Source organism: Helianthus annuus, chromosome 11 (genome assembly GCF_002127325.2).
Source record: "Helianthus annuus cultivar XRQ/B chromosome 11, HanXRQr2.0-SUNRISE, whole genome shotgun sequence".
Lineage (NCBI taxonomy): Eukaryota > Viridiplantae > Streptophyta > Magnoliopsida > Asterales > Asteraceae > Helianthus > Helianthus annuus.
In genome coordinates, this window is record NC_035443.2 from 134,591,852 (window position 1) to 134,606,506 (window position 14,655).

A 14,655-nucleotide genomic window follows, 5' to 3' on the forward strand; every position below is an offset into this window, starting at 1 on the left:
AGTACGGGAATTATTAGAAATTGATATTAATAACTTTCTTAGAGTAACTATGAACAAATATTCTGAGAGTGGTGTATCAGTTGATAATATTTTTTTGAACTTTTATAAAAATAAATGGGTTAAACTGGTCGACCTGTGAACCGCCAGACTGACCCAAACCTGACCCATTTGAGAAGTTTTATTTGATACTTTTGAATGTATGGTTGTGTTGTTCCAGACGAAGACAATCTCTGTCTATATGGATATCCAGATGGAAGTTGGGAAGTGACTCTTCCATCACATGAGGTCCCACCAGTGATTCCTGACCCTGCTCTTTGAATCAACTTTGCAAGAAATAAGATGAGCCGAGACGAGTGGCTCTACCTGGTTGCAGTCCACAGTGACTCGTGGTTATTCAATGTGGCTTTCTTCTACGCTGCATATCTAAATAAAAATCAAAGGTTCACACTATTTTTAACTTTTAAATGCATGATGTCTACTGTTGCAGTCTACAGTGACTCATAATCTTTTTTTGTTACAGGACGCGTTTGTTTAACTTGATTAACCGTCTGACCAATGTGGTTGAAGATGTGAAAAAACGGAACGCTTTACAAAACACGCCTAGAATAGACAAGAGTAGTGAAGCCAGCGGAAGCAAATCTAAAGACAAGAGTTGTGAAGCAAGCGGAAGCAAATCTAGGATCCCCAAAAGGTAAGCAAATATGATTTAAGTAGTTATGTTTTAAATACGGGTCAAGTGACCCTTTTTGTGTAGCTTAAAAAGGGCGGATCATATCTTAAGTAGTTGGTGTGTAAATGAGTTAGCTTTTTTGTATGTGTTTTGAAGTAGTCTGTGCGTTAAACAGTGGCAAAGCTTGAGATTTCCGACCGGGGGGTCGAAAACGTATATACCAAAAATTTTTGTAAAGTCGGGGGGTCAAAAACGTATATACCCAAAAATTTCTATACGAAAACTACATACTCTCCACTAACGAGCGAAAAGTTCGGGGGGTCGGCCGCCCCCTCCCGCCCCCACAAAGCTACGCCCATGGCGTTAAACATGATCACAAAAACTATAATTTTATCTAAATATATAGAATCAAAAGATTTTAGGAGGATGTGGATTACTAAAGATACACTTTTGATGATTTTCAACGTGTCCATTTGACCCATTTTCTTTTTACTTAACTTGTTGTTATGACTTATGATCATATAACCCATTAAGTCCTCATATTTTCAGAGATCAAGTGATGGACCGAGTAAAAGCACCTCAAAAATTGTAGAAGATAGTCATGTGGAGAGTGAAGAAGAACAAGAGGAGACACCATGTGGCTGTTGTGGCGAAGTCTACCAGAAGAATGAGTTCTGGATCGCGTGTGACTTCTGTCCGTTATGGTATCATGGCAAGTGTGTGAATGTCACAACCACAATGGCCGATGAGATAGACAAGTATGAATGCCCTTTGTGCGCCCAGAAACGAACCAAAGCATAGACTACAGAAACTGACTGGATTTAGCGTATAGCCATTTTGCTTCTTGTTGTGATGAAAAGATTAACTTAGTCATGTTATAGTTACTTGTAAATCATGAAGTGAAAGTTAGACGTTGCGTTTATGACAAAGGAGCAACAACCTTGATGAATTGTATAGGTTATGCTCATTTGCAGATTTTGGATTTGATTTTGATTCAAAGTATACTTTCTGTAGTTGTGAGAGGGGTATAATTTTTGTTGAATTTTTAGTCTCCACTTAACAAATTATTTAAATGTGATTCCTTCATTTATTTTAGAAATTAATTTTCTTAATATTTTGTATAAAAAAAATGTAGGATGTTACATAGGAAGCATGTTACAATACTGTATGAGGTAGATGTACATAAGGATTTATAGGTTCAATTCATCTCAACACACATCAACTTCTTGACATCTTCACTAAATCTTTCCGATTTTCTTCTCTACCATTCAAGCTTCAAGTTGATTCTGGCCTTCAAGCATATTAAACTGAGTATACATATAGCCAATTTTAATACGTTGAAGATCGTATAACATTGTGGAAGCAGCCGCAACCAACGGGCAACTATGAATGCCCAAAAACGCCATATGAACGGTGACAAATGCAGACCGGTGTAAATTGCGCGGCTACATCCGTGGAACGTTTTTAGCATCACCAAGTCTAAGGACCAACACCCACAAACTAATCCGTGTGACCCCCCCCCCCCCCCCATTTCGGAAAAGTTAATTTTCAATGCAAATTGGTTTAAAATACATATGCTCCTATTATTAAAGAGTGTTATTAAGGAGCTGTTTGTTTAGCTCTTAATAAGACTCTTAATGATTCAGACCTCTTACTGGTTCAGTACGTACTTAATGATTCAGACTGTTTGTTTCACGAGCATGTCTGAATGGTTCAGACATTTGCCTCTGAATGTATAAGCTTTATACTGAGTCTGAATGGGTAAGACCTCTAACCTGAGACATTTGCCTCTGAACAGTTAAACATTATACTTACTCTTAATGGTTCATACATCTTACTGGTTCAGCAATTAATGGTTCAGACCTCTTACTAGTTTTGCACTTAACGATTCAGAAGTTGCCAAACAGTCCCTAAGTTTTATAAAAAAATGAATTAAGAAAACAAGTTTAAGAAAACGACGTGTAAACGTATCAGCTGAGGTAAAAACATGGTGTACAACTGAAGTTTACTAATTCCGCATGTAAACCTCATAGGGTAAAACTGCAATTTAATCTTTACATAATTACAAATATACCTTCAAATTAATTAAGCACTCAACCAATGTTCTTAATGATTAGATTAATAACTCGGTAAGAATCTCTTTGTCAACCATCTATATTTGTTTTTATAAAACCCAATTAATTAAAATGAATGTATTCAAATAAAATTTTGTTGGGCTAAAAAAATTGCAAAAGGCTCCCAAGCACCCCGGTAGAGGTGCACAGACCGGTTTTATTTTTTCTAACCGTTTTGATGGTATTGGGTCCAAAGACAAAAACCGATTTCGGTTATTAACTGAACGGTAATAACCGGTTATTCGAAGGACATACTTATAACCGATATGTTATAAAGAAAACGGTTGAAAAACCGTTTTTTTTTCCAGTTTTTTTTAATAATAAAAAACTGGAAAAATTAAAAAAAATAAAACACACAAATAAACCAAATAAAAATACGTTTTTTTTTTTTTTTTTTGTAAATTCTAATAGTTTTTCAACTAACATTACATATTTAAAATTAAAAAGACCTGAAAACATCCAATACAATTTTTGTAGCTAGTCTTGAATCAAGTTCTCGTCGTGTCGTTTCGTCGTTTCATCGGTTTGTCGTCAAGTCCTTTTGTCGTTTCTTCGCTTAGTCGTTTGGTAGTTTAGTACTCTAGTCGTTTCGTCGTGGCTTTTAGTTGTTTATTCGTCTTCGTCCAATATATATTATTTTTTCCACTAGTTGTTTAGTCACTTCGGGGACTAGTGGAGTGTACGGATTCATCGTACGCGAGTTCGTCATCAGAAAGTGGTTGTGCCCATCGTTTACAAAACTAATATTAAATTAAAATAAAAACTTTTATTGAAGACAATTGACACAAAAGCCCCTATTTTCTCCCTCCCGCCCTTTTCAGTTTTTCCGTTGCATTTCATGAAATCCCCATAATGCTTTTCATCCACAAATTTAAATAAAATTTATGAAGGAACTTAGCGTACAAGAGTTGTGATTTAGAATGATAGACAAATTTAAATAAAATAAAATTGACACCAGAAGACTCTCTCCCGCCCTTTTCAGTTTATCCGTTACATTTTATAAAACCCCCATCTTCCTCTTCACCCTCCTTCCACAACAACACTCTTCAAATACAAATTGCTTTCTTCTTCGCTATGGAAGCGGCTTCGTCCCCTCGTAATCCTACTACAATTGAAGAGATCTTCAGAGATTACAGCGCCTGTTGTGCTGGTTTGGTTCGCGCGTTAACCCATGGTACTTAAATTCATAACCCTCGTTGTATCCTTTTTCGATTGATTCAAGTTACTGATGATCTTCTTGGTTGTTTGAATTCAATCAGATGCTGATACATTCTTTGCACTTTGTGATCCAGGTACTTGTTTATAATTGCATACATTCTGCTGTCAATTCGTTTATTTATTTTCAACAAATTTACCACCAATATTGAGTAAAATTGTGGGTAGATTATGTTGAAATTCTTTTCCAGATTACTTGAATTAAGTTTACAGGAGTTGTTAAAGTCTATTGTGGGCATGATTAGAAATTCATATTTCTTGGCAATTTATTTTAAGTTCATAGTTTGTTAATTGATTAATTAAGGAAGGGTATTGGGTCGGGTTGGTGGGTCAAATTAGAACAAATCATGGACCCAAAAATCGTATCTCCACATGAACCCGAATTCAACACTATTATTTGTAGGTTGACATGGACACGACCCATTTAACCCATTATTTTTATTCTTTTGTGAAAATTACTAGAAATTCATATTTTGCTTTTTTTATAGTCAAAATTTTCAATTTGCACTACGAATAAAGATTGTCACTGTCGTGAATTAATTGATCTATAAGGGCTGGTGGATCGTGTTAGCGGGCCGAACCCGAACACGACACGGGCATGTGTGGGTTGACAACACAACCCATTCAACCATTTTTTTTGCATATTAGTACTTGTGTTAATTTCTTTTTTGACTTCTATATTTTACTCCTTCCACTTTATATTATGATATAACACACATTCTGAAAAGAATTTTATAAAAACAAATGGGTTAAACGGGTCAACCCGTGAACCATTAGGCTGACCCAAACCTGGCCCATTTAGCTAAACGTGTTTGTGGTTCCAACCTGACCCGTTTGAGAAGTTTTATTTAGTACTCTTGAATGTATGATTGTGTGGTACAGACAAAGACAATCTATGTCTATATGGATATCCAAATGGAAGTTGGGAAGTGACTCTTCCAACAGAGAATGTCCCATCAGATATTCCCGACCCGGTACTTGGAATCAACTTTGCAAGAGATGACATGGACCGAAAAGATTGGCTCCTCGCGGTTGCAATCCACAATGACTCGTGGTTGATCTCTATGGCTTTCTTTTATGCCTCATGGTTGTCGCTAAATGCAGCTGATAGGTTCTTACTTTCTTTCAACATTCTATACTGATTCATACTATTTACCACATATTGATGATGAAAGACAACATGTAGAAGAATAACTAATAAGATAAGGTTAAAAGTAGTTTATGCTGATATAGTCTTTCTAAGAAATCTTTTTTTTTTTTTTTTTTTTTTACAGGAATTGTTTGTTTACCTCGATTAACAACCTGCCCACTGTGTATGAAGATGTAAAAGAATGGTTAGTTGTACAAGACAAGAGTAGTGAAGCTAGCGGAAGCAGATCTAGGATCCCCCAAAAGGTAAGAAACGTTTATTGTGTACGAATCTGTCTCTAGTATAGGTAAACACGATCATAAAAACTTGGATTGTTACTTTATTTGTAAGTATTTGGGTGGTTAAAATGAATAGTTATTGTATAAATCCTTATTCCTTTTGAAGTAGTCAGTGTCTTAAATATGACCACAAAAACACGAATTAGTAGTTTGTTCTGTAAGTATTTGGGTGGTGTTTCTAATGAGTAGTTTATTTTATGTGTCAAAATGGCCGGGTGGGTTAACCTAAAACACTTTTCGTCCAAATCTAGAGTTATTACTTTTTTTTGTAAGTATTAAGTGGTTCAAATGAGTAGCCTTTTAGATTAATTGTCACTATGGTCATATCATATTTGCAGAGATCAAGTGACGGACAGAGTAAAAGTACCTCAAATATGGTAGAAGAGAGTCATGCGGAGAATGAAGAAGAGCACAAGGTGACACTATGTGGCAGCTGTGGTGAAGTCTACTACAATGGGGATGAGTTCTGGATCGCGTGTGACTTCTGTCAGTTATGGTATCATGGCAAGTGTGTGAGTGTCACACCCACAATGGCCGAGAAGATACACAAGTACAAATGCCCTTCCTGCACCCTAAAACGAACCAAGCAGTAGTCTTCAGAAACTTATTGGATTTAGCATACAACCGATTTGCTTCTTATTGTTGTGAAAAGATTAACTCAGTCATGCTATAGTTACGTTTACATCATGAAGTGAAAGTTAGACATTGCGTTTGCAACAAAGGAGCCATAACCTTGATGAGAGGTATATAGATTACATTTAGGTTATGCTCATTTTCAGATTTTGGAGAACTAATAAACAGTTTGTAATCTTATATTGATAAAAGTTTACTTTCATTACATGTAAATATACTATTTCATTTGGTTTACGCTACTAAACAGCAAAAGATCTTCATCAAAACATAAATGTGTAATTTCAAATTCCTCACAAAGTTTAGCACCTCCATAATAAGAGTAAACAAATAAGAAGATAAATGTTCCCTTGTCTCAACCCCTTTAAAACAACCAACAAGATCACGTGTTTTTGTATTAGTAAAGGGACTTAATTGTCATGTAATAGAAGTTAGAGGGTAATGCATGTAAATGTCAATGACTTATGAAAAGTTAGTGAATCAAGAAAAAAAAAAAGATATATTTTGTACCATTCTTTCCTTTTTAAGTGTTATTAAGCACTGTATAATATAATTTAAACATTTTATAACGAATCATTTAATTAAGCACTGTATAATATAATTTAAACATTTTAGTACCAATATCAAAATAATAATCATCTCCAATATTAGTTTGGAAATCCAAACACAGATACAATCAAATTAAAGTCTTTAAACAGTTTGTTAGCTCAGCTTAAACTTGGTGTATCTAAACATGCGTATTCATTCCTTTATTCTATCTTGTTTTACTACTAGTAGGATACCCCATTCCGCGCCTAGAAAACTGGGCAACCTGTGACATTGATTCCTGGAGCCATAGGGCATTCCGCCAAAGGGCGGTGCCCCCCACCACTTCAACTCAACAACCTCGTTTTGCAGTATGATGAACAACACCACCCCCATGAAAGCGGTCCCTGCATCAAGCGCAACCGACAAGACAAAATTGTACTTCTGCCACCACTGCTTTTGGTAAACACAAAGTAGTTAAAGATCATTCCTGTGACAAGCAAACTGGCTATTTTTGTAGGTGTTGTTGGCGGCATTCCAGCAAAACCAAACGGTATAACCGGTATATTAATCAACAGGATCCATTTCTTTTCTCGGTAAATCTTGCTCATCATCCATACTGGAACCGGTAATAATGCACCAATTTGAAACAGCCATATTAGGTTTCTGTACAACCCGCCTAGGCCAAAGAGTCTTTGCAGGTCGATGAGTCCCCGTATAACAGAAGCATCAAATGTGATCTTGAACTTGGGGCATGTCCATGGACTCTCAGGATGAAGCCCATCGATATTCTCCAACATCCACCGGCCAACATCCACCATGAGACCGCAAGATTTGCCATACCAGAAACCAGAGTTCCCACCAGCTGACAATATATACACACGTACATTAGACAACAAGAAGAATAACCATACCAAGTAAAATACCACGAGTTGACATTATATACATATGTACATTAGATTACTAACCAACATAAATTTGTTGGTAAATGGTTAATAGTAACAAAATAGACTAACCTCTGCTGTGAACATCCATCTGGGTAGGATCTTCATGTAGTGCCCGAGCTTAAGATCAGATAAGACAGACAGAGCATGGATGGTGCTGATTCGCCTGTAGATCTTGAAAAGCAAAGAGAAAGCCCCACACATCTTCCTTGTATGCGAAACTAGACCTGGCAAACGGGTCGGGTCGGGTTGGGTCGGGTCATGGGTCAAAACGGGTTCGGGTCAAAACGGGTCAATTATAAAAAAGGGTTGATTTGGTTCGGGTCGAAACGGGTCCGGGTCAGAACGGGTCCGGGTCAGAACGGGTTTCGGGTCGGGTCGGTCCGGGTCAGAACGGGTTTCGGGTCGGATCGGGTCTTTTTTTTAGAAATGTTTTATCACTTGTTTCAGCAAATAATCAGCCGCAAACAACCTGTTTTATCACTTGATGCAGACCAAATTAGAACAGAATACGCGAAACTCAGATCTGTGCAGTACGGACTGATTTCAAATAACAGCGTATGGACTGAACAACAACAACAGATCTGCAGTCAACGATTTCTGCAGCGGCTGATTTCGATCAAACAAACAACCAGTTTCAATCCCTTATCGCTGTTTTCGATCAAACAAACCTTGAACAAATAATCAGCGAAACGGATCCATCGAACAGATTCTGCGGAGAACTGTCGATTCTGCAAGTGTAAATGCAGTGTAAATGACTGGATTCTGCGCAAAACGACAAATTTCGGCGAATGAAGGTTCTGTTCAGCAGCTGATGTTTCTGATTCGTGTGAAATGTCACAGATTTGCGCAGACTATCAAAGATTTATCCGTGCCTTCGTTTCAAAAACAATCAGTGCGAATCATGTCTATGTAGATCTGGGAATAATGTGACTTGTCAAACCATGCGAATCAGCAATCAGATTTAATTCAAACTTATGCGAATTCTGTATCAGATCTATGCAGACTCGTTGAACTGATTCATCCAACTGTGCAGACTCAAAACAATTCGAACAGAACTGATCCGTAACAGTACGGGTCGAAACGATACGCGTCGAAACGGTTCGGGTCGAAACGGTACGGGTCGAAACGGTACGCGTCGAAACGGTACGGGTCGAAACGGTACGCGTCGAAACGGTACGCGTCGAAACGGTACGGGTCGAAACGCTTCTCGTCGAAACGATACACGTCGAAACGGTTCGGGTCGAAACGGTACGCGTTGAAACGGTACGGGTCGAAACGGTACGCGTCGAAATGGTACGCGTCGAAACGGTTCGCGTCGAAACGCTTCTCGTCGAAACGGTACGCGTCGAAACGGTTCGGGTCGAAACGGTACGCGTCGAAACGGTTCGGGTCGAAACGGTACGCGTCGAAACGGTAAGCGTCGAAACGGTACGCGTCGAAACGGTAAGCGTCGAAACGGTACGCGTCGAAACGGTTCGCGTCGAAACCCGTGCGAAAACTCGTGTCGGCCCAAAACTCGTTGCGATCCGAAACCCGTCCCATGCAGAGACCCGTGTCGGCCCGAAACCGACCCGAACCGGCCCCGTTCCGATCTAAAACCTGTGTCATGCCGAAACCCGTCTCGGCCCGAAACTCAATTTTAACTGAACCCGTTCCGATCCATAATCCGTTTCGTGCCGTAACCCGTCTCGTGCGGATACTTGTGCCGGCTCGAAACCCATTCCGACCCTAAACCTACCGCATTTCTTTAAGACACTAACCCACATTGACCCAATTCTTTAATGTTGTCGACCCGTTTTGACCCGAAAATAACAAGATGGAATTTCAAGTGACCCATTGTGACCCATTTAGTTAAAATATCTTACCCAAACCAACCCATAAAATTTTAAAAGCAACCCAAATTGACCCACTTGAAAGGCTTTGGGTCAAGATTGCCCCCTCTATGCAAAACACATGACCAGAGACAACATGATGCTCCTGACCAATAACACGAGATACCACCATTGTGGCACTTGTTCATAACTCTTTATTACTTTTGCATGAATGTCGGTTTTCATGTTGTGCACTACAGATTTGCTCTTCTTCCATATGTCCCTGCATGATAAAATCCAGTGAATAAAAAAGATATTATTTTCTCTTTTTTACAGTTTACAGACTTTAAACGATACTTTTGGCGGCTTTTGACCACCAAAAGGTTAACAGTCAGTGGCGGACCTAGAATTTTTTTGTTAGGGGTGTGGAATATTTTTAAAGATTTTAGAATCCTAGCTATATAAAAAAAATCAGTTCATAGCAGGTCGGATCGAGCCGGGTCATGTAAGACAAAAGAAACACCAAACTAAAATTTAAATAATCATCAAAAACACGTCAAACGTCATTACAAACGAATTTAAAATTTTTTACCTTACAGGTTTTCATTTTTTGAAATCTATCCAAAACATTATCTAGAGATACTAAACACTCCATAAGTTCATTACATTCTTACTGATGGTCCCTATCACATATAAATCGCTCCATAAGTTCATAAAACAACACTAAAAACTTAAACAAAATAAACAATCATGTTCAACCATAGTCAACAATTTTCAATTTTATTTTCAAAGATTCAAGCCCTAATATTAAATGTTGATTACTTGTAACTTATCATTTAAACAAACAAAGCTATAAATAAAACAACAAAATCATTTAACTACAAGTCTACAACAGCCAAAAAAAATATATATATATGAAACCCTTATACGTCTTAATTTTCTCCTAATCATCACACAAAACAAAAAAAAAAAAATCAATAAAGAAACTATACTAGTTCTATATCAGAGTTCTGGCGTAATATGGGTCGGTCTTGCCGGAATTTTGGTTTTTCCGGCAAAAAAAGTCATCCAATCGTAAGCAGTGGCGTCAAGTCGCTAGGAGTTTTTTTGGGGCGGTATTTGGAATTGGAATGGGTGGATCGGTTTGAGTTATTTTATTTAGTTCAAATTTCTTTGAAAGGGTTTGGGCTTGGGTTAATAAAAATATATTTTAGCTTGGACTTTGATTGGGTTAAGTAATTAAGTGGTTAAAGAATAATTATATAAATTGTGTTATATATTTGTGTATTAAATAATAATCAGTGTTTAATTTTTTTTAAATTCATAATATTTTTTTCTAAGTGGGGCGGTTGAAAATTTTCAAGGGGTGCGGGTGAAAATTTCCAAGGGGTGCGGTCGAAATTTCCGACGAAAAAAAACACTAAAAAATATTTTTTCAAGTGGTGCGCCCGCCCACCCACGCCTTAGGGTGGGTACGCCCTTGAGACAACGATAACCAACACACGTTTGAATCGCCGGCGAACAAATATGGAACCAGATTAGAAGTTTTGGCCAGTACTGGTTGCCGCTGCGGGCTACCAGATGGAATCAGTGACCACCGCGGGCAACCAAATGGAATCAGTGGCCGCCATTGGTTTGGCCGGCAAAGGTTAGGTTTTTGTGGAGTTAATATTTGCGCCGGAGAAGAAAGAACAGTTGTGTACTTGTGTTATTATGTTAAATTGTTGATTGGTTTAATTATCTTTGTTTGTAACTTCATTAAGAATGGGGATATTTGTAATTTAGCTTTTGGGTTGGGTATATATATAATTAGGCTAGTAGAGGAAGGTTCTTTGGGGAACACTAAAAAGTGGGGAACAGTGGGGAACCGACTCAAACGAACTATGATTGGACTCATTCCAGCGGCGTTGGAACCGGCTCGTCGAACCCTAACTAGGATCTCTTAACCCTAAACCCTAAATCCTAACTCCTAAACTCTAAACCCTAAAGCTAAAAAATAAGGCTAAAATCTAAGGTAAACCGTAAAATCTAAACTATAAACCCTAAACGCTAAACCCTAAAGGCTAAACCTAAAGCTAAACCCTAAACCCTAAAGCTAAACCCTAAAGCTAAACTATAAACCCTAAAGCCAAACCCTAAGGCTAAATCCTAAAGCTAAACCCTAAAAGCCAAACCCTAATATATTTGGGGTTTAAGGGTTATGATTTAGTGTTTAGGGTTAAGAGATCCTAATTAGGGTTCGACGAGCCGGTTCCAACGCCGCTGGAATGAGTCCAATCGGAGTTCGTTTGAGTCGGTTCCCCACTGTTCCCCACTTTTTTAGTATTCCCCAATGAACCTCACACTAAATATAGGGATACATGTAATTCTTCCAAAGAAAACAAATAATAATTGATCAAAATACCCCTCATTTAATATTAGTTTTTAGCAGGTTTAGAAAAGTGGATGAATCTGACAATAATTTTAAAACATGAGTTGTTCAGTTGAGAACAAAAACCTTTTTGGATGGATCTAAGAATTATATCCAAGCATGAGAAACGATTTTATTATTCACATAATTATTATTAATAAATAAAATTATGATATAATAAACTGAATAAGGTATATATATTATGTTATATACAAAATCTATAATTAGATACATATTAAAAATAATCATAAATGTATATAACTAATTAAGAAATAAGAAATGAATCAAACACGAGCTTGAAAAACTAATCACGAGTTAAGCTAGAGCTGAACCAAGCCGAACTCAAATTAAAAGAAAACTTTGTTGCAAGAAGACAAGAATCCCCATTCTCCCTCTTTTTCTAACCGTTTCAGCTTTTCCGTTACAACTCCTTTCCCTCCATAAACCCCACTCATCTTCTTCAAACACACACACACACACTCTTCTTCTTCTTCTTCTTCAAAAACACACGCACACACACTCTGCGTAAACATCAAATCCAAATTGCTTTCTTGTTGGGTATGGCATCGATACCTCGTACAGTTGCAGATATTTTCGGAGATTACTGCTGTCGTCGTAGAGGATTGATTAATGCTTTAACCCATGGTAACTTCAGTTTCTAACCCTCATGGTATCTTTTCCCGATTGATTCAAGTTACTGATTATCTTCTTTGTTGTTTGAATTTACCCAGATGTTGATACATTCTTTGCTCAGTGTGATTCAGGTACATTGTTCTGTGAATTCGGTTATTCAAATGTGGGTCAGTTGTGTTGATATTTAATCCAGATTTCTTGAATTAAGTTTAATGGAGTTGTTAAAGACTAGATTCTTGTTTCTTGGGTCGAACAAGAACATGTCATGGACCAAAAATTGTGTCAACATGTCAAGGCGGACAACACGCATGCACTACACGAATACGACCCGTTTAACCAGTTATTTTTATTCTTTTGCATATTAAGATTCTAACAACCACAAATTTACGATCAAAAAATAGAAAAATGTATGTATAAGCTTTAAACTATAAAAATTTAATGGTGATTTCTTTTTCAAAGTTTACATTTTGGCAATCCACCTGAGATTAATACATAAAAGTCTAGTATGGGAACTATTAGAAATTGATATTAACAACTTTCTCAGAGTGGTGTATCAGTTGATAATATTTTTTTGAACTTTTATAAAAATAAATGAGTTAAACAGGTCGACCTGTGAACCGCCAGGCTGACCCAAACCTGAACGTGGTTGTTGTTTCGACCCGACCCGTTTGAGAAGTTTTATTTGATACTCTTGAATGTATGGTTGTGTTGTTCCAGACAAAGACAATCTCTGTCTATATGGATATCCAGATGGAACTTGGGAAGTGACACTTCCATCACATGAGGTCCCACCAGTGATTCCTGACCCCGCTCTTGGAATCAACTTTGCAAGAAATAAGATGAGCCGAGACGAGTGGCTCTACCTGGTTGCAGTCCACAGTGACTCGTGGTTACTCAATGTGGCTTTCTTCTACGCTGCATATCTAAATAAAAATCAAAGGTTCACACTATTTTTAACTTTTAAATGCATGATGTCTACTGTTGCAGTCCACAACGACTCATATTCTTTTTTTGTTACAGGACGCGTTTGTTTAACTTGATTAACCGTCTGACCAATGTGGTTGAAAATGTAAAAAAATGGAACGTTGTACAAAACACGCCTAGAATAGACAAGAGTGGTGAAGCCAGCGGAAGCAATTCCAGGATCCCCCAAAAGGTAAGCAAATATGATTTAAGTAGTTATGTTTTAAATACGGGTCAAGTGACCCTTTCTGTGTGTTAAATACAATCACAAAACTAGAATTGTTGCCTTACTTGTAAGTATATGAGGGGGTATAAATGAGTTAGCTTTTTTGTAACTGTTTTGAAGTAGTCTGTGTGTTAAACATGATCATAAAAACTATAATTTTATCAAAATATATAGAATCAAAAGATTTTAGGAGGATGTGGATTACTAAAGATACACTTTTGGTGGTTTTCAACCTATCCATTTCACCCGTTTTCTTTTTACTTAACTTCTTATTATGATCATTTAACCCATTAAGTCCTCATATTTTCAGATATCAAGTGATGGACCGAGTAAAACCACCTCAAAAATTGTAGAAGATAGTCATATGGAGAGTGAAGAAGAACAAGAGGAGACACCATGTGGCCGTTGTGGCGAAGTCTACCAGAAGAATGAGTTCTGGATCGCGTGTGACTTCTGTCCGTTATGGTATCATGGCAAGTGTGTGAATGTCACAACCACAATGGCCGATGAGATAGACAAGTATGAATGCCCTTTGTGCGCCCTGAAACGAACCAAAGCATAGAGTACAGAAACTGACTGGATTTAGCGTATACCCGTATAGCCATTTTGCTTCTTGTTGTTGTGAAAAGATTAACTCAGTCATGCTATAGTTACTTGTAAATCGTGAAGTGAAAGTTAGACGTTGCGTTTATGACAAAGGAGCCATAACCTTGATGAATTGTATAGGTTATGCTCATTTGAAGATTTTGGATTTGATTTTGATTCAAAGTATACTTTCTGTAGTTGTAATATACTATTTCATTTGGTCTATTCTTTCTGTTTTGTGTGTGTATGTGTGTGTGTGTGTGTGGGGGGGGGGGGTCACTTAACTGACAGACTAATTCCTTCAAGTGCTGTTCAATTGAGATTTTTGTTGGCTTTTTTAGTCTCCACTTAACAAATTATTTAAATGTGATTCCTTAATTCATTTATTTTAGAAAATAATTTTTTTAATATTTTGTATAAAAACTGTAGGATGTAACATAGGAAGCATGTTACAATACTGTATGAGGTAGATGTACATAAGGATTTATAGGTTCAATT

General features: G+C 37.3%; 3 protein-coding genes across 3 annotated transcripts; all 3 read left to right on the forward strand.

Annotated features, from left to right (window-relative positions):
• The first annotated feature begins 215 nt into the window (after positions 1-215).
• On the forward strand, positions 216-1,491 carry LOC110886122 (PHD finger protein ALFIN-LIKE 3-like). Its single transcript, XM_022133880.1, has 3 exons — positions 216-440; positions 521-691; positions 1,220-1,491. Exons 1-3 carry the CDS (start codon positions 340-342, stop codon positions 1,260-1,262), a joined length of 315 nt encoding a protein of 104 aa, XP_021989572.1. The 5' UTR covers positions 216-339; the 3' UTR covers positions 1,263-1,491.
• Positions 1,492-3,738: 2,247 nt separating this feature from the next.
• On the forward strand, positions 3,739-6,260 carry LOC110886120 (PHD finger protein ALFIN-LIKE 3). The gene is made up of 5 exons (XM_022133877.2): positions 3,739-3,958; positions 4,044-4,076; positions 4,882-5,110; positions 5,274-5,394; positions 5,766-6,260. The coding sequence occupies exons 1-5, from the start codon at positions 3,859-3,861 to the stop codon at positions 6,018-6,020; spliced, it is 738 nt and encodes a 245-aa protein (XP_021989569.1). The 5' UTR covers positions 3,739-3,858; the 3' UTR covers positions 6,021-6,260.
• Positions 6,261-12,156: 5,896 nt separating this feature from the next.
• Positions 12,157-14,382, forward strand: LOC110886121 (PHD finger protein ALFIN-LIKE 3). Its single transcript, XM_022133879.2, has 5 exons — positions 12,157-12,395; positions 12,482-12,514; positions 13,101-13,323; positions 13,404-13,539; positions 13,883-14,382. The coding sequence occupies exons 1-5, from the start codon at positions 12,311-12,313 to the stop codon at positions 14,132-14,134; spliced, it is 729 nt and encodes a 242-aa protein (XP_021989571.1). The 5' UTR covers positions 12,157-12,310; the 3' UTR covers positions 14,135-14,382.
• Positions 14,383-14,655: the final 273 nt, after the last annotated feature.